Source organism: Oncorhynchus nerka, linkage group LG18, assembly GCF_034236695.1.
Source record: "Oncorhynchus nerka isolate Pitt River linkage group LG18, Oner_Uvic_2.0, whole genome shotgun sequence".
Classification (NCBI taxonomy): Eukaryota; Metazoa; Chordata; class Actinopteri; order Salmoniformes; family Salmonidae; genus Oncorhynchus; species Oncorhynchus nerka.
Window position 1 is genome coordinate 44238130 of NC_088413.1, and position 20739 is coordinate 44258868.

Genomic DNA, 20739 nt, shown 5'->3' on the forward strand with positions numbered 1-20739 from the left:
CGACTTTTTGAATTAAAAAAAATGACGTTACGTTATGAAACACTATTTTTTTTCATTTATCACACAGTCTACATAGAACGATATCTAGGCTATATATATATGGACCGATTTTAATCGAAAAAAAGACCCAATAGTGATTTTGGGACATCTAGGAGTGCCAACAAAGAAGATGGTCAAAGGTAATGAATGTTTTCTATTTTATTGTGCGGTTTGTGTAGCGCCGAATATGCTAATTATTTTGTTTACGTCCCCTGCGGGTCTTTTGTGGTGTTACATGCTATCAGATAATAGCTTCTCATGCTTTCGCCGAAAAGCATTTTAAAAATCTGACTTGTTGCCTGGATTCACAACGAGTGTAGCTTTAATTCAATACCCTGCATGTGTATTTTAATGAACGTTTGAGTTTTAACTAATACTATTAGCATTTAGCGTAGCACATTTGCATTTCCAGAGCTCTGGATGGGACGCTTGCGTGCCAGGTAGGAGCAAGAGGTTAATGGCTGTGTGAGTTATTTTGAGGGGACAGCAAACTTACACTTATACAAGCTGTACACTCACTACTTTACATTGTAGCAAAGTGTCATTTCTTCAGTGTTGTCACATGAAAAGATATACTCAAATATTTACAAAAATGTGAGGGGTGAACTCACTTTTGTGATATACTGTATATTACGCACATACATAGAATCGCACCAACGGGGACAGTTGTGACTCCAGCTGACTTCATGAATGTAACTGGGTCAACAGCCTCCATGTTGTGTTGACAATAAGTGTGTGTGCTCCTCAAGGCAGCAACCCAGACTTTAAGGCTGGTGTCTTAGGCCTGGCTAGCCTGCTGAAGATCCAGCGTCACGACGACTACCTGGTCATGCTGAAGGTGAGAACCCGCGGCAACCGAGACCCATATCAGACGTACTCATATCCTTTTCACACTACTGAGCCAAGCCTAGCTGTAGTGCGAGAACCTGGTTACTCACCCAAAATATCTGAGCCAGTACAGTTCAGATCGGCACTTTTACTAATTTCTTATGAACAGGGTATAAATGACGAACTTGTGCTGATTTCAGATTTGATAACAATGGTGTGGTCATTTCCCTTGTCTAACAGGCTATAAGGATCCTTATCCAAGAGAGGCTGACTCCAGAAGCCATAGCCAAGGCCAGCCAGTCTAAAGAGGTGATTTACTTTTGAAGATTGAGTCTTTGCCTGACTGAGATCCACCTACACATTTAGGCTTCATCAAAATGTGTTGTTTTGAAATGTGATTCAAAAGAGTTCCCCAATATTTCATACCTGGGTCCAAACAGTATTTGTTTTCATTTACGTTGAATTGAGCCTGCCTGGTGTGCCAGATGGACAGGTTTTGCACTGGGAAAGCTCAATTAACTTCTTGCGTCGAGCAATCCCGTATCCGGGAGCGTAATCATAGCCTCAAGCTCTACCATAACGCACCGTTAACTATTCATGAAAATCGCAAATGAAATGAAAGAAATATATTCACTCACAAGCTTAGCCTTTTGTTAACAACACTGTCATCTCAGATTTTCAAAATATGCTTTTCAACCATAGCTACACAAGCATTTGTGTAAGAGTATTGATAGCTAGCATAGCATTAAGCCTAGCATTCAGCAGGCAACATTTTCACAAAAACAAGAAAAGCATTCAAATAAAATAATTTACCTTTGAAGAACTTCGGATGTTTTCAATGAGGAGACTCTCAGTTAGATAGCAAATGTTCAGTTTTTCCAAAAAGATTATTTGTGTAGGAGAAATCGCTCCGTTTTATTCATCATGTTTGGCAAAGAAAAAAACCCAGAAAATTCAGTCATTACAACGCCAAACTTTTTTCCAAATTAACTCCATAATATCGACAGAAACATGGCAAACGTTGTTTAGAATCAATCCTCAAGGTGTTTTTCACATATCTATTCGATGATAAATCATTCGTGGCAGTTGGGTTTCTCCTCGGAAGCAAATGGAAAAATACAGCTGGAGATTACGCAATAATTGTGACGGAGGACACCAAGCGAGCACCTGGTAGATGTAGTGTAAAATGGTCAATCTTCCAATGATATGCCTACAAATACGTCACAATGCTGCAGACACCTTGGGGAAACGACAAAGTAAGCTCATTCCTGGCGCATTCACAGCCATATAAGGAGACATTGGAACACAGCGCCTTCAAAATCTGGGGCATTTCCTGTTTGAAATTTCATCTTGGTTTCGCCTGTAGCATCAGTTCTGTGGCACTCACAGATAATATCTTTGCAGTTTTGGAAAAGTCAGTGTTTTCTTTCCAAATCTGTCAATTATATGCATAGTCGAGCATCTTTTCGTGACAAAATATCTTGTTTAAAACGGGAACGTTTTTTTATCCAAAAATTAAGAGCGCCCCCTATATCGAAGAAGTTAAGCGCAGTGTGTATTTGAAAGAAAACAAATGTAATTTGATCCCAGGTCTGACACTTCTATTCTCTCAATCTGACATGATAATACATGGGAACTCTCAGCACACGTTACTGCTCAGGGCCCGGCCCGTATGTATCAAGCATCTGAGTACTAATTCAGGATCAATTTTGCTTTTTGAATCACAATGAATAGGATTGAACGTGGACCTGATCCTAGATCAGCACTCCTACTCTGAGATGCTTGATACATACGGCCCCATAGTATGATTAGGTAAGGCCTGTGTTGAGTGGTCTTGGAGTTGTCTAGGTGGCTATGGTATTTTAAGTGGCCGGATATACAGTATATTGGCACTTAATGTGTCCGGATTTGCTTTTAATTGCCGTGATGTATTTCTTCCTGTTTTTGCCTTGTCTCCTCAAGGGTCTCCCTGTGGCCTTGGACAAGCACATCCTCGGCTTTGATACCGGAGGTGAGTGCTCACAGTCAAGTTTTTGAAGTAATACACACACACTCATTTTTAAACCATGTGCCTTGTCATCCTTAATTTCCTCATAAATGAACTTGACTAGATTACATTTTAAACACTTCATTCTCCCATCTTCTTGTGCCCAAGGCAATTATAATAATCTAAATTGTCTCCAAACATTCTGTCCTATTGATATGATAGACATGGCATTTATCTTGACTGTACTGTTGATGTAATACTCTGTAGGATTGCTTGGGTGGGTATGGCCATCACATTGTGTCAAGATCTGTTCCAGATCAGTTGGAGACACATCTGCGCAAAGGAAACAAGGCATGGAACGTGTCATTGTGGAGACTACAGTGGTTCTTCCTGTAAAAGTTGCAGTACACCTTGCGGGCTGCCGCAGAATTCTGTGGCACGTTATTTAAGTGTCAACCATTGTTGCATTAATGCTAGTTAGTGTTAGTTTGACCACCAGGGGGCTTCTTTGAGAAGCATTTGACAGTCAGGGAAAATGGTGCTGGGAAAATGGTGCTGTACAACGTGATTGGTCGGGAGTAGGTTACAGTACTAAGACTAAAATTATCCTAACATTTCCACACCCTCATTGTAGTCTAACCAATAACCAAAAAAAGATTCAGTGAAAATTAAAAATCTAATTGATTTATCAAGACCATGCTTGTTGTCGAGCATGCTGAAATAGTTGACCACGCGGGTAGGCTTTTGCTTCAAATCCTATTGCTTCTATCTTCAAAATGCTTTAAATGCTACAATGTCACAAATAATTGAACACACAATTCTTAACTCTGAGAAGGATAATAGGAGGGGATCTGCACTGCTTATTAACTTCTTATGGGTGTCCCACCTGGCCAACATCAAGCTACAGTATTTTAAATATTTAACTTTCATAAAATCACAAGTGTATAACATAAAAATAAAGCTTAACTTCTTGTTAACCGTGTTTCATTGGTCTGTTTCGCTTGATGGCCCTCCGACCTGCAATCGTTTTCTACGTTTTTTGTGTGTTCCCTTGTAGTGTATCTTATTTCCCGTTTTACTATCGTCCTGGGCTTATAGATCACGTCAATCCTTCATTAGATGAACCGCAACATGTCGGCTAAAGCGATTTATTTTAAAAGTATATTTTATTTTATTGAACCTTTATTTACAGTGGCTGCGAAAGTATTCACCCCCCTTGGCATTTTTCCTGTTTTGTTGTCTTACAACCTGGAGGGGGGGTTGTTGTATCCTTTGATTTAGACAACATGTCTACCACTTTCAAAATGCAAAATAATTTTTGTGAAACAAACAAGAAATATTACACACAAAAAAACAGACCTTGAGCGTGCCCCAAAGTCTATACTTTGTAGATCCACCTTTTGCAGCAATTACAGTCTCTTGGTATGTCTCTATAAGCTTGGCACATCTAGCCACTGGGATTGTTCCGCTGGTGTACAGCAATCTGTAGGTCATACCACAGATTCTCATTTGGAATGAGGTTGGGCCTTGATAGGCCATTCTAAGACATTTAAATGTTTCCCCTTTAACCACTCGAGTGTTGCTTTAGCTGTATGCTTAGGGTCATTGTCCTGCTGGAAGGTGAACCTCGGTCACAGAGTCAAATCTCTGGGAGACAAACTGGTTTCCCTCAAGAATTTCCCAGTATTTAGCGCCATCATCATTCCTTCAATTCTGATTAGTTTCCTAGTCCCTACTGATGAAAAACATCCACACAGCATGATGCTTCCACCACCATGCTTCACTGTGGGGATAGTGTTCTCGGGGTGATGAGGTGTTGGGTTTGCGCCAGACATAGCGTTTTCCTTGATTTGACCAAAAAGCTCTAAACTGACCAGAGTACTTTCTTTTGGGTCTCCCACATGCCTTTTGGCGAACACCAAACATGTTTGCTTATTTTTTTTCTTTAAGCAATGTCTTTTTTTCTGGCCACTCTTCCATAAATCCCAGCTCTGTGGAGTGTACGGCTTAAAGTGGTCCTATGGACAAATACTCCAATCTCCACTGTGGAGCTTTGCAGCTCCTTCAGGGTTATCTTTGGGTTCTTTGTTAACTCTCTGATTAACCTTTCTAGGGCAGAAGTTCCGCTAGCGGAACCCCTCGACAACATTCCGCTGAAAAGGCAGTGTGCTAAATTCTAATATTTTGGGGGGAAATATGTTACTTTCACACATTAACAAGTCCAATACAGCAAATGAAAGATAAACATCTTGTTAATCCACCCATTGTGTCTATTTCAAAAAATGCTTTACAGCGAAAGCACAACATATGATTATGTTAGGTCATAGCCAAGTCAAAAAAACACAGCCATTTTTCCAGCCAAAGATGGGAGTCACAAAAAGCAGAGATATACAGTGGGGCAAAAAAATATTTAGTATTGTGCAAGTTCTCCCTCTTAAAAAGATGAGGGGCCTGTAATTTTCATCATAGGTACACTTCAACTATGACAGACAAAATGAGAAAGAAAATCACGTAGGATTTTTTATGAATTTATTTGCAAATTATGGTGGAAAATAAGTATTTGGTCACCTACAAACAAGCAAGATTTCTGGCTCTCACAGACTTGTAACTTCTTCTTTAAGAGGCTCCTCTGTCCTCCACTCATTACCTGTATTAATGGCACCTGTTTGATCTTGTTATCAGTATAAAAGACACCTGTCCACAACCTTATACAGTCACACTCCAAACTCCACTATGGCCAAGACCAAAGAGCTGTCAAAGGACACCAGAAACAAAATTGTAGACCTGCACCAGGCTGGGAAGACTGAATCTGCAATAGGTAAGCAGCTTGGTTTGAAGAAATCAACTGTGGGAGCAATTATTAGGAAATGGAAGACATACAAGACCACTGATAATCTCGATCTGGGGCTCCACGCAAGTTCTCACCCCGAGGGGTCAAAATGATCACACGAACGGTGAGCAAAAATCCCAGAACCACACGGGGGGACTTAGTGAATGACCTGCAGAGAGCTGGGACCAAAGTAACAAAGCCTACCATCAGTAACACACTACGCCGCCAGGGACTCAAATCCTGCAGTGCCAGACGTGTCCCCCTGCTTAAGCCAGTACATGTCCAGGCCCGTCTGAAGTTTGCTAGAGAGCATTTGGATGATCCAGAAGAAGACTGGGAGAATGTCATATGGTCAGATGAAACCAAAATACACTGCTCAAAAAAATAAAAGGGAACACTTAAACACAATGTAACTCCAAGTCAATCACACTTAGGAAGCAACACTGATTGACAAATTTCACATGCTGTTGTGCAAATGGAATAGACAACAGGTGGAAATTATAGGCAATTAGCAAGACACCCAATAAAGGAGTGGTTCTGCAGGTGCTGACCACAGACCACTTCTCAGTTCCTATGCTTCCTGGCTGATGTTTTGGTCACTTTTGAATGCTGGCGGTGCTTTCACTCTAGTGGTAGCATGAGACGGAGTCTACAACCCACACAAGTGGCTCAGGTAGTGCAGCTCATCCAGGATGGCACATCAATGCGAGCTGTGGCAAGAAGGTTTGATGTGTCTGTCAGCGTAGTGTCCAGAGCATGGAGGTGCTACCAGGAGACAGGCCAGTATATCAGGAGACGTGGAGGAGGCCGTAGGAGGGCAACAACTCAGCAGCAGGACCCGCTACCTCCGCCTTTGTGCAAGGAAGAGTAGGAGGAGCACTGCCAGAGCCCTGCACAATTACCTCGAGCAGGCCACAAATGTGCATGTGTCTGCTCAAACGGTCAGAAACAGACTCCATGAGGGTGGTATGAGTGCCCGACGTCCACATGTGGGGGTTGTGCTTACAGCCCAACACCGTGCAGGACGTTTGGCATTTGCCAGAGAACACCAAGATTGGCAAATTCGCCACTGGCGCCCTGTGCTCTTCACAGATGAAAGCAGGTTCACACTGAGCACATGTGACAGTCTGGAGACGCCTTGGAGAATGTTCTGCTGCCTGCAACATCCTCCAGCATAACCGGTTTGGCGGTGGGCCAGTCATGGTGTGGGGTGGCATTTCTTTGGGGGGCCGCAAAGCCCTCCATGTGCTCGCCAGAGGTAGCCTGACTGCCATTAGGTACCGAGATCAGATCCTCAGACCCCTTGTGAGACCATATGCTGGTGCGGTTGGCCCTGGGTTCCTCCTAATGCAAGACAATGCTAGACCTCATGTGGCTGGAGTGTGTCAGCAGTTCCTGCAAGAGGAAGGCATTGATGCTATGGACTGGCCCGCCCGTTCCCCAGACCTGAATCCAATTGAGCACATCTGGGACATCATGTCTCGCTCCATCCACCAACGCCACATTGCACCACAGATTGTCCAGGAGTTGGCGGATGCATTAGTCCAGGTCTGGGAGGAGATCCCTCAGGAGACCATCCGCCACCTCATCAGGAGCATGCCCAGGCGTTGTAGGGAGGTCATACAGGCACGTGGAGGCCACACACACTACTGAGCCTCATTTTGACTTGTTTTAAGGACATTACATCAAAGTTGGATCAGCCTGTAGTGTGGTTTTCCACTTTAATTTTGAGTGTGACTACTGTGAAGCATGGGGGTGGAAACATCATGCTTTGGGACTGTTTTTCTGCAAAGGGACCAGGACGACTGATCCGTGGAAAGGAAAGAATGAATGGGGCCATGTATCGTGAGATTGAGTGAAAACCTCATTCCATCAGCAAGGGCATTGAAGATGAAACGTGGTTGGGTCTTTCAGCATGACAATGATCCCAAACACACCGCCCGGGCAACGAAGGAGTGGCTTCGTAAGAAGCATTTCAAGGTCCTGGAGTGGCCTAGCCAGTCTCCACATCTCAACCCCATAGAAAATCTTTGGAGGGAGTTGAAAGTCTGTTGCCCAGCAACAGCCCCAAAACATCACTGCTCTAGAGATCTGCATGGAGGAATGGGCCAAAATACCAGCAACAGTGTGTGAATACCTTGTGAAGACAAAGTATTGAGAAACTTTTGTTATTGACCAAATACTTATTTTCCACCATAAAATTTGCGAATAAATTCATTAAAAATCCTACAATGTGATTTTCTGGATTTATTTTTCTCATTTTGTCTGTCATAGTGTAAGTGTACCTATGATGAGGCCTCTCATCTTTTTAAGTGGGAGAACTTGCACAATTGGTGGCTGACTAAATACTTTTTGGCCCCACTGTAGATAAAATTCATCACTAACCTTTGATGATCTTCATCAGATGACACTGATAGGACATCATGTTACACAATGCATGTATGTTTTGTTCGATAATGTGCATATTTATATCCAAAAATCTAATTTTACATTGGCGCGTTACATGCAGTAATGTTTTGATTCCAAAACATCCGGTGATTTTGCAGAAATACTCATAATAATATTGATTAAAGATACAACTGTTATTCACAGAATTAAAGTTAGACTTCTCCTTAATGCAACCGCTGTGTCAGATTTCAAAAACTTTACGGAAAAAGCATAATCTGAGAACGGCACTCAGAGCCCAAAACAGACAGAAAAATATCCGCCATTTGACTCAACAGAAGTTAGAAATAACACCATGTATTCACTTAGCTTTGATGATCTTCATCAGAAGGCACTCTCAGGAATCCCAGTTCGACAATAAATGACTGATTTGTTCCATAAAGTCCATCATTTATGTCCAAATGGCCACTTGTTGTTAGCGTGTTCAGCCCAGTAATCCATCTTCATGAGGCGCAGGCATTTCGTCCAGACAAAAACTCAAAGTTCCATTACAGTCCTGATGTATGGAATCAATCGTTAGGATGTTTTTAACATAAAACATCAATGTTCCAACCGGAGAATTCCTATGTCTGAAGAAAAGCACTGGAACGAGAGTTAACTCTGTCGGGAGCGCGCGTCATGAGCCCAAGGCACGATGCCAGACCACTGACTTAAACAGTTCTCATGAGCCCCTCCTTTATAGTAGAATCCTCATTCAAGTTTCTAAAGACGGTTGACATCTAGTGGAAGCCGTAGGAAGTGCATCTTTATCCATATCCCACTGTGTATTCGGTAGGCCAAGCTTTGAAAAACTTCAAACATCAGATGTCCCACTTCCTGGTTGGATTTTTCTCAGGTTTCCGCCCGTCATGAGTTCTGTTATACTCAAACATCATTCAAACAGTTTTAGAAACTTCAGAGTGTTTTCTATCCAATGCTAATAATAATATGCATATATTAGCATCTGGGAAAGAGTAGGAGGCAGTTCACTCTGGGCACGCTATTCATCCAAAAGTGAAAATGCTGCCCCCTATCCCAAAAGAGTTCATGCCCTCCTTGCCTGGTCTGTGAGTTTTGGTGGGCAGCCCTCTCTTGGCAGGTTTGTTGTGGTGCCAAATTCTTTCCATTTTTTTAAATAATGGATTTAATGGTGCTCTGTGGGATGTTCAAAGTTTCTGATATTTTTTTAAACCCAACCCTGATCTGTACTTCTCCACAACAATGTCCGTGACCTGTTTGGAGAGTTCCTTGGTCTTGGTGCTGCTGCTTGCTTGGTGCTGCCGCTTGCTTGGTGCTGCCGCTTGCTTGGTGCTGCCGCTTGCTTGGTGGTGTTGCAGACTCAGGGGCCTTTCAGAACAGGTGTGTGTATATATACTGAGATAATGAGACAGATCATGTGACACTTAGATTGCTCACAGGTGGACTTTAATTAATTGTGACTTCTGAAGGTAATTTGTTGCACCAGATCTTATTTAAGGGCTTCATAGCAAAGGGGGGGTGAATACATATGCATGCACCACTTTTCTGTTTTTTTATAATTTTTTGAAACAAGTTTTTATTCAACTTCACCAATTTGGACTATTTTGTGTATGTCCATTACATGAAATTCAAATAAAAATCCATTTAAATTACAGGTTGTAATGCAACAAAATAGAAAAAACGCCAAGGGGGATGAATAGGCACTGTAACTAGGCAAGTCAGTTAAGAACAAACTCTTATTTACAATGACAGCCAAACTCGGACGACGCATGGCCAATTGTGAGCCGCCCTATGGGACTCCCTATCACGGCCGGCTGTGATACACCCTGGATTCGAGCCAGGGACTGTAGTAATGCCAATTGCACTGAGACCACTGCGCCACTCGGGAGCCATGACATATGTTTTTCAGAACATTAACCATGTGTGTTCTCTCTTTTTGCACTGTGCAGTTTCGATCCAATGATTCGTCTGACAAACATAACTTTGCGTCCTTCGGGCCCAGACATGGATCAAAGTTGACGAGAGTATGTTTTATTATTAACTAAAGCATAAAGATGTTGATGAAGAAGCCACATTTGCCTCGGGATCCATCCTAGTTGGTATTCATGAGTTTTTTCGGTGCAGCCCTTTGTCCACTGATCTCAATGGATGGTTGTCGGCATCGTTGTGTGCTCTGCAAAAACACTCCTCTTTTTAGTTTTGGTGATCCTCTCAGCTCCGGCTCATTTAAGTCCTCCACTGATCACCGACTGAGCATAATCTCTTCCTCTGTAATATGGCCTCTAACGGTGTGTGCCTCCTTTCTCTGCAGACGCCACCCTGAACGAAGCGGCTCAGATCCTACGTCTGCTCCACATCGAGGAGCTACGTGACCTGCAGACCCGGATCAATGAGGCCATCGTAGCCGTCCAGGCCATAATTGCAGACCCGAAGACAGACCACCGCCTGGGCAAGGTCGGAAGATGACCTGTCTTGCCTGACCCCTTGACCTCTGCCTTTAACCCCCAACATACAGTCTGTGAAAAAGAAGTACCACACAAACTATACATGGATATTGGTCCAAGACCTTGTCCTTATTTTATTTTAGTCCAACAACTAGGACTAAGCCTTTGAGTTTTCATTTTTTTTTTTTTTTTTTAAGGATTTGGGACAGTTGGAATGAAATGGACTAGTTTTTTTTGTTTTTGAGAAAGAAATGCATTTTCGTCGCATGAGTGTTGGAATGAGAATGTATGAAATACATTGGGGGGGAAGAAACTTTGGTTTGTGTTCATAAGAAATTGGAAGTGCTATCAGATTCTGTGCTGAAATTACCCTTGGAGATGGAATCAGCGATAAAAGTCAGGAATTACATCTTAGGAAAGATAAAGGATAAAAAAACTGGAAGAACAAATATTTGGCGACAATGTGGTGAAATACAAAATGATTAGTGCACCGAATACCCAAATACTGCATTGCTGTGTGTTCATTCAATACACATGGATAGATATAACTGGACTTGTGGCTCAAAGATCTAGTTTTATTTTTTATAGAAAGCCAAAGTATGAAAATGAGGTAAACAAATTTACAAAACTTTATTTGCGGGGGAGGGAAGTCACAGTTGACGTTTGGAAATTTACTTTGGTGGTGCATTTTGTTTCAATGCTTCATATAGGAATGAATGGTACCACGTGATCAATGGCTTTGTCCAATCATATAATGCAAGACTGAGCTCAGTCGGCCACTAGGTTTCTATGGCTTTGATGTTGCGGCGAAGACCGGTCACATTTCGTCACCTGGGCCTTTAGTACAGTGATTTGGCAGCAGTTGCCTTCTACTTGAGGAACTTGCTAGTTGGCAGGTTCTATGCTAAGGCTCTTTGTACAGCCTCAGTCATTTGGCGTCTTTTTGTTTGTTGAAGGTGTCCGCTCTGATACGTAACATCAAAATGAAGTATGTCCCCCAGTACAGTGCATTCAGAAAGTATTCCTACCCCTTGACTTTTTCTACATTGTATTATGTTACAACCTTGTTCTAAAATGGATTAAGTAATGTTTTCCCCCTCATAAATCTAAACACCCCATAATGACAAAGCAAAAACTGTTTTTTTAGAAATGTTTGCACAAAACTGGAATATTACATTTACATCAGTATTCAGACCTTTTACTCAGTACTTTTTTGAAGCACCTTTGGCAGTGGTTACAGCCTTGGGTATGACGCTACAAGCTTGGCACACCTGTATTTGGGGAGTCTCCCATTCTCTGCAGATCCTCTCAAGCTCTGTCAGGTTGGATGGAGAGCATTGCTGCACAGCTATGTTCCGGTCTCTCCAGAGATGTTCCATCGGGTTCAAGTCCGTGCTCTGGCTGTGCCACTCAAGGACATTCAGAGAGACTTATCCCGAAGCCACTCCTGCGTTGTCCTGTTGGAATGTGAACCTTCGCCCACACAATCCTGTCTCGGATATCTACAGACAATTCCTTTGACCTCATGGCTTGGTTTTTGCTCTGACATGCACTGTCAACTGTGGGACCTTTTATAGACAGGTGTGTGCCTTTCCAAATCATGTCCAATCAATTGAATTTACCACAGGTGGACTCCAATCATGTTGTAGAAACATCACAAGGGTGATCAATGGAAACATGATGCACCTGAGCTCAATTTCTAGTCTCATAGCAAAGGATCTGAATACTTATGTAAATAAGGTATTCATGTTTTTTTTCAAATGTTTCTAAACCTGTTTTCCCTTTGTCATTGAGGTATTGTCTGTAGATTGAGAATTTTTTAAATCAATTTTAGAATAAGGGGAAGGGGTCTGAATACTTTCCGAATGCACTGTATTGAGGTTCCCTGCTTTCGCACAAGCTAAATCTGCAAAAGAAAATTGTGTTTCAGGCTACATGAACTGCTTTTATCCTACATGACCCGCAAAAGGCATAAGTGTTGTGGAAATTCAGTACTGAGAGAGACTTGGTCTTGGTAATTTCTTCAAACAATCTTTATTTAATATCAATTAATTATTACAATAATGAGACCGTTAGGCTGAGAGTCTAGCCTTTTATAGAAGATGCAGTTTTTATATAGCTGATAGCAAGATTGCGTAGTCAGTCACTTCTAACCTTCCCATAAGCCACCTTGGTTATCTACACAGGATGGTCTGTTACTTAGTTTCCCAGATGCCAGGAAGATGAGACGATGCGGCATTGTTCTTAACTCTTCCAGGCTCTCTCTATCTCGAGTCACACACACACACACCACATCTATAAAATGCTAGCTTTTAGGTTTTTATCACCAACACATCAATTGTCAGCTTCAAGCTATCTCTAGTAGAACCCATGTCCTCAACAGCAGGTGCTAGAGTGGAGACCATAAACCACAGCATTAGCAGGACAGAAATATCTTAATGTTCGTTAAGTAAATAATTGTCACATAGCCAACAAATAAGATGAATACGGGGCGGCAGGGTAGCCTAGTGGTTAGAGAGTTGGACTAGCAACCGTAAAGGTTGCAAGTTCGAATCCCCGAGCTGACAAGGTACAAATCTGTCGTTCTGCCCCTGAACAGGCAGTTAACCCACTGTTCATAGGCCGTCATTGAAAATAAGAATTTGTTCTTTAACTGACTTGCCTAGTAAAATAAAGGTAAAATAAATCAAATAAAAAAGGTGAATACATCATTTCTCTCTCACATAAGCCATACAGTCCAATTCAAGTTGGAGAGTTCATCTGATTTATTTCCACCAAAACCACTGGCGACAGTGGATGCTATTGCTATCCCTCCCACGTGAAGGTTAAGGGTAATATTGACGGCATTCCAGATTGGCTTTTTCAGCAGGCACGCTGAACAGACGTCTAAGGAGGTGTCTTGTTACCACTTCATATAGCAAACTTCAAAGAGACATCAGAAACTGTAACGTTCTTTGCTTTACGGAAACATGGCTCACTCGAGACACACTATCGGAGTCGGTACAGCCAGCTGGTTTCTTCACGCATCGCGCCGACAGAAACAAGCATCTTTCTGGGAAGAAGGGGGGTTATGCCTTATGATTAACGAGACGTGGTGTGATCATAACAACATACAGGAACTCAAGTCCTTCTGTTCACCTGACTTAGAATTCCTCACAATCAAATGTCGACCGCATTATCTACCAAGAGAATTCTCTTCGATTATATTCCCCGCCAAGCAGACACATCGATGGTCCTGAACGAACTTTATTTGACAATGTAAACTGAAAACCACATATCCTGAGGCTGCATTCATTGTAGCTTGGGATTTTAACAAGGCTAATCTGAAAACAAGACTCCCTAAATTCTATCAGCATATCGATTGTGCAACCAGGACCGGTAAAACCCTGGATCATTGTTATTCTAACTTCTGCGACACATATAAGGCCCTCCCCCGCCCTCCTTTCGGAAAAGCTGACCACATCAATTTTCCATTATTAAAGTGGCTGGAGTTGAGTCAGTATGTTGGCAGCAGCCACTCAATGTTAGTGGTGGCTGTTTAACAGTCTGATGGCCTTGAGATTGAAAAACTGCTTCGGTCTCTCGGTCCCTGCTTTGATGTACCTGTACTGACCTCACCTTCTGGATGATAGCGATTATAGCCACTTTAAACAATGCCACTTAATATAATGTTTACATACCCTACATTACTCTTCTCATATGTATATACTGTACTCAATACCATCTACTGCATCTTGCCTTTGCCGTTTCTGTACCATCACTCAGTCATATCATTATGTACATATTCTTTATCCCTTTACACTTGTATGTGACAAATAATTTTGATTTGTGTGTATAAGGTAGTTGTTGAATTGTTAGGTTAGATTACTCGTTGGTTATTACAGAATTGTCGGAACTAGAAGCTCAAGCATTTCACTACACTCGCATTAACATCTGCTAACCATGTGTATGTTACAAATAAAATTTGATTTGAGATGCGCCGCACGGCTGCAAAAAAAGACAACCTGGAACGTCACCAAACACAAGTCAAGAGTTGTTTGTTTGTGCGCATGCAAAATTATGTTTCTGTAGAGTGAGGCAGCTTGATGTACAAGTTCACCCCTTGGACAGGACGCTAGAAAGATTACAGTATTACCTTATAGACAGTGGGTGGTTGCTATGGTGATGCCGTACAGGTGAGACCTTGGGTCAGGTAGGTACTCTTCTGTGAACTAGCTGCTGTCCCGACTCAGCAATGACCCTGTCCCTATGAACACCACAGAGAAAAAAACAAATCAACTCAACTACCATCACACTGAACATTAAAAAAAACACTATAACATCATTCACAGGGTTTGCACTTTTGGGACTATTATGTCAGTTCCGTTGCACCCAGCAACCTCAAATGCAGCTTAAGTATTTGACAGAAAACAAATTCTATTTGAAACCAGATCTGTCCCTGTCTTACCTCCTCCAGTCTGTGAAGTAGAAGTGGTTGGCATAAAACACCATACTGAAGGGGTTGTTCAAGTTGCTGTGGATCACCCTTCTTCCCATCCCATAGGATGCAATGCACTCCAAACGCTTGGTCCCTGAGAGTGAGAAAGAGAGTGTGTATGTGAGAGAGAGGTTATAGGTTTCATTTGGTTGATAACAGTATAGGTTCCTATCTTAGTATGTAGAGTAGTATCCAGGCTGTATGCATCTGAACTGTGTACCACCTCTTTGACTGCTCCAGAACAACTTGGCCCCATCCCCACTTCTTACGGTACTGAAAAGTGACAGTGGCAAATTTTTTGAATAGCTTACCATACATTTAATAGCATACCATTTTAGTATCATAAAATAGTCATGATTACAGTATAGGTATAGCTCAACTTTATAATGAGAATAGAAGAACCTAAAAACGGTAGGATACATAGAGAGACTTGTATATCACAGAGACATAGCAACTGTTTAGCATTTTTCCCTTAAGATGAAAGTGAGGATTTGGGGAGAGTAAGCTGGTTGTAGTTATAGGCCTTCAGACCCCTTAAGTGTGGTTCTTTACACACCAAGCTCCTAGAGGAGGCAGGGGATTCATACCTGTGTCCGCCCAGCACACTTGTCTCGTGGCTGTGTCAAAGCAGACAGGGCAATCATGGTGGTGTTGACGGTGGCTCAGTTGGTTCGTAAATGCTGTAACTAGTAGGAATCGAACCCGGGTCTCCCGCTCTCCAACCCAACGTTTTAACCAAGTCCAAGAAGACCAAATCTCAAAGGGAGACATTTTGGGTTTTTAACTCTAATCAATTTGTATTTGTTATATGCTTTGTAAACAACAAGTGAAATGCTTACTTATGGGCCCTTCCCAACAACTCTCCGGCAGGGAGTGCAACCGAATCACGAGCATGCTTCCAAATCCCCTTCTCTACACACCAAGGTTGTAGGTTCAATTCCCTCATAAATCAAATTCAAATCAAATTTATTTATATAGCCCTTCGTACATCAGCTGATATCTCAAAGTGCTGTACAGAAACGCAGCCTAAAACCCCAAACAGCAAGAAATGCAGGTGTAAAAGCACGGTGGCTAGGAAAAACTCCCTAGAAAGGCCAAAACCTAGGAAGAAACCTAGAGAGGAACCAGGCTATGTGGGGTGGCCAGTCCTCTTCTGGCTGTGCCGGGTGGAGATTATAACAGAACATGGCCAAGATGTTCAAATGTTCATAAATGACCAGCATGGTCGAATAATAGTAAGGCAGAACAGTTGAAACTGGAGCAGCAGCATGGCCAGGTGGACTGGGGACAGCAAGGAGTCATCATGTCAGGTAGTCCTGGGACATACAGTTCATATCCGTGTTAAAAGTTTCTACTTTCTACCTAAATGACCATATAAAAATTTGAGCCATGAGAAAAACCTGTCCAACGCTTAAATGTATTGTCATTGTCAATACCTACATAGGGCTGTATTCAATCTGCATTGCGGAAGCTCAGCATACAGCGTAATTGAAATGTAAAGACAATGTTCACGGTAAGAATGCATTCACGGTAAACGCAACAGCATTGTATTTTTGTGTAAGCCCGAGAGGTGTGAAGAAATCCTGCACAAATTTACACACACAAAGTACCCCCTGGGTCTCTTGCGATGCTACTTGCCACATTATCAGATCAAATCAAATGTATTTATATAGCCCTTCGTACATCAGCTGATATCTCAAAGTGCTGTACAGAAACCCAGCCTAAAACCCCAAACAGCAAGCAAGCACGTTGGCTAGGAAAATCTCCCTAGAAAGGCCAAAACCTAGGAAGAAACCTAGAGAGGAACCAGGCTATGAGGGGTGGCCAGTCCTCTTCTGGCTGTGCCGGGTGGAGATTATAACAGAACATGGCCAAGATGTTCAAATGTTCATAAATGACCAGCATGGTCAAATAATAGGTCTGGGACAGGTAGCACAGATTTTTTTATACATTGTAAGGCTGCATGATGCGACTAATGATGATTTGAAAAAAGTTGCTTGAAAGGCATGAGCTCTGCTTTGTTTTTTTTGAGCAGGCTGACTTTATAAGTCCCTCATTCACAATTTGACAATCACTTGATAATGACTCAAATTCTCCGGCGGTATCCCCTTTGTGTGGCCGTAATGCACCCCAAAGAAATCCATGCCTTTTCAAACAAATCAAATTGTCACATGCGCCGAATTCAACCTTACAGTTAAATGCTTACTTACTACAAGCCCTTAATTAACCAACAATGCAGGTAAACAAAATGTGTTAAAGTATTTAAAGTATTGTGTTAAAGTATTTACTAAAATAAACTGAAGTAAAAAATGCAGCAGGGTAAAAATTGAGGGGGGGGGGTCTAGACTTGGCGCTCCGGTACCGCTTGCCGTGCGGTAGCAGAGAGAACAGTTCATGACTAGGGTGGCTGGAGTCTTTGCAATTTTTAGGGCTTTCCTCTGACACCGCCTGGTATAGAGGTCCTGGATGGCAGGAAGAATGGCCCCAGTGATGTACTGGGCCGTACGCACTACCCTCTGTAGTGCCTTGCGGTCGGTAGGCCGTGCAGTTGCTATACCAGGCAGTGATGCAACCCGTCAGGATGCTCTTGATGGTGCAGCTGTAAAACCTTTTGAGGATTTGAGGACCCATGCCAAATCTTTTCAGTCTCCTGAGGGGGAATAGGTTTTGTTGTGCCCTCTTCACAACTGTCTTGGTGTGCGAGACTGAGTGAGGGCCAGAGTAATGGGTATAATCCCTTTCCAATGGGTGGAGGTCCCTCCAGATATCAATTAGTCCCAATTCTATCAATGAGGTGTTAAATAAAATGCACCTTACAAAGTTGATTATCTTAGTACTGTCGTGTCCAGATTATGATTTAACACAACGTTCAGATCACCCGCACAATCCCCTCTGCTTCTGATGCAATGGTTTCAACTGAATGTGTAAAAAATAACTTGTCACTCTCTGGAGGGGCATGAACATTAACGAATGTTATCTCTTTATGTTCTATTTTCCAATTTACCACCGTAAATCTCCCCTCTTTGTCATTAATTTCCTTAATACTTTCAAAATGAACTGAGTTTGGAATAAAGATTGCCACCCCCCTCTTGTATTTCTGTTTAAAAGAGCTGTAGAATGTGTTTTTAAAACCAAACTTGAGTATATTACTCGCTAATGTTCAGTCCCTGGATAACAAGGTTGATGAGATCAGGGCAAGGGTTTCTTTCCGGAGAGACTGCCAGAGTCGCAGCCCCTCAGTCCAGAGGCGCCCTTCAGTCCGGGGCTCTCTACGAGGGCCTTCTAAGTGGGCCGAGAATATTTTTTCCACTGCTCCAGAGTCCAATGGCAGTGAGCTTTACACCACTCCACCCAACGCTTGGTGATCTTAGGCTTGTGTTCGGCTGCTCGGCCATGGAACCCCATTTCATGAAGCTCCAGACGAACAGTTATTGTGCTGACGTTTCCAGACCGAGGCAGTTTGGAACTCGGTAATGAGTGTTGCAACCGAGGAAAGACGATTTTTAAGCACTACGCGCATCAGCACTCGACTGTCCCATTCTGTGAGCTTGTGTGGCATACCACTTTGCGGCTGAGTCGTTGTTGCTCCTAGAAGTTTCCATTTCACAATAACAGCACCTACAGTTGACCAGAGGAGCTCTACTGCCCTGCTGGGTAGACATTTTATGAACTGACTTGTTGGAACTCTTCAGTAAGGCCATTCTACTACCAGTATTTGTCTATGGAGATTGCATGGCTGTGTGCTCTATTTTATACACCTGTCAGCAATGGGTGTGGCTGAAATAGCCGAATCCACAAATTTGAAGGGGTGTCTACATACTTTTTTTATGGTGTTTTGGCTAGTTGGGCATCACCACACACTTTTGTGAGGTTTTATCGTTTGGATGTCACTGCTCCCAGTCTAGCCCACAGCGTGCTTATGGTTGGGTAGGGGAAAGTCACTAGGCAGTGTGCAATACCCAGACTGTCACATCTGGCACGGTCAGGTCTGGGTGGTCTGCCATGGGCCGTTTCATTTAGTATCTGTTGGGGTCGTCTTGGGGCGTGATTATATTTCCCTATTGTATGTTGTACCGAAGTTGACTGACTCAAAGGGAAAGTGACTATAACTACTGTTTCCTGAAGGAGGGAAATGAGGTACAACACCTGTTTGGCCCCGCACCGATTGTTCCTGTGCTCAGTGAAGAGCGGTGAATCCGGAATGAATCTGAGCCTCGCGCTTATCACCTGTGGGAGATGGGGCTTCCAGCAAGGTACAGATTTCATTGGCCTTGTCAGGCGTGATTGTAGATCCTTCAACCGAAGTCACGGAAGTGTGACTCCACATAGTAATGTTGTACCTTGTTTCCCTCCTTCAGGGAACAGTAGTTATAGTCATAACGTTACGTTTTACACAGGCACGTTTTATACAACCCTTATTCCTATTTTGGCCCTTGTGTAGAGCTCAGTTCCCCTGATCACATTCTATGGGACCTTTTGAAAAAGATCACAAGTTTTTCAGAAGCGCAGTTTTCTATAACACCAGGCCTTTTCAGTTAAAGCCAGTAACCTGTTATGTTCATAACGGCAAAGCGTTTTGAAATGAAAAACAAAAAGCAGCATGACCAGGGTCGTGTTCAGTAGGGCAAACCATAGTGAAACCTTTTGAATCTGAAAACAAAAATTTGTGTTTCTTATTGGACAAGTCCAGGTCCGTCCCTATTTCTGTCAGTTTTCTTTGGTTTGGGGCATAACGACGTTTCCAATGTACAAAAATGAACATCTTCCAGTGTTGCCACAAAACATATTGAATGAACACGCGGTTACTGTAGGTGCCTTTTTGTCTGTTACAATAAACATCCTGTTTGTTGATAAGAATCGAAAAATAAAAATGTTCTTGTCTTACCCAGACCATTTTAATTGAATAAGGCCATTTGTATTAATATGGGTTTTATATTTCCATTAAAATGCTTTCCATGGAGTTTCTGCAAATCCAAATAAAATAGCGACTTGTGATTTATATGATCCATTTTGTTTCTCATTAGTGTGACAGTTTTATTTGGCTCTGACAATAATCTGCATTATTCACCATGGTAAGTGCCTTGAAATCGAATTACAGTGAAAGGGATGAGGGTAAATGTCCGGAATGCTTTCTGTTAAGGTATTAGTCTCCGTGTTGAAAGCCAATCTGACCGGTTCACTCACGATTAATTATGAATGGGAGTCACTGTACATCAGGCCATATATGATTGATCCCATCAAGGTACTTCAGAAGATGTGTTTAAACTCTTAGTCAGACATCCTGTTGGAACATAGCATTGGTGTCAGCGGTCAGGACTACGTCTCTCATTGTCTTTCATTGTCACATGGCCACAAGGGCAATGCAATGACCCTGTGTGAATTGTGTCAGCACCTAGCAATGAAACACTTCTCATGACAAAAAACACCCACACATTGACAGCTTGTTTGTGCCGAGTCGAGAGACCGGCAGACAGACAGTGATACAGACAGACGGATGGGGAAGCAGGTGGGGAGGAGGGAGAAGAACACATTATCCATGTTACTAATCATAGGGGGATTTTTTTATTTTAATTTTACCTTTATTTAACCAGGCAAGTCAGTTAAGAACACATTCTTATTTTCAATGACGGCCTGGGAACAGTGGGTTAACTGCCTGTTCAGGGACAGAACGACAGATTTGTACCTTGTCAGCTCGGGTGGGTTAACTGCCTGTTCAGGGACAGAACGATAG

General features: G+C 42.5%; 1 protein-coding gene across 5 annotated transcripts in view; it reads left to right on the plus strand.

Annotated features, from left to right (window-relative positions):
• The window catches only part of LOC115145875 (RNA transcription, translation and transport factor protein-like), a 33396-nt gene extending 13384 nt beyond the window's left edge, over nucleotides 1-20012 (plus strand). For 2 of the 5 annotated variants that reach the window (XM_029687474.2, XM_065004117.1), the window contains exons 5-8: nucleotides 789-877; nucleotides 1108-1176; nucleotides 2830-2878; nucleotides 3122-3836. In XM_029687474.2, the coding sequence (XP_029543334.1) occupies nucleotides 789-877; nucleotides 1108-1176; nucleotides 2830-2878; nucleotides 3122-3303 (389 nt within the window). In that variant the 3' untranslated portion in view covers nucleotides 3304-3836. Of the gene's footprint in view, nucleotides 1-788; nucleotides 878-1107; nucleotides 1177-2829; nucleotides 2879-3121; nucleotides 3837-10398 lie in introns of those variants that run through there. The other 3 variants (XM_029687476.2, XM_065004118.1, XM_065004119.1) reach the window with 2 other exon arrangements.
• Nucleotides 20013-20739: the final 727 nt, after the last annotated feature.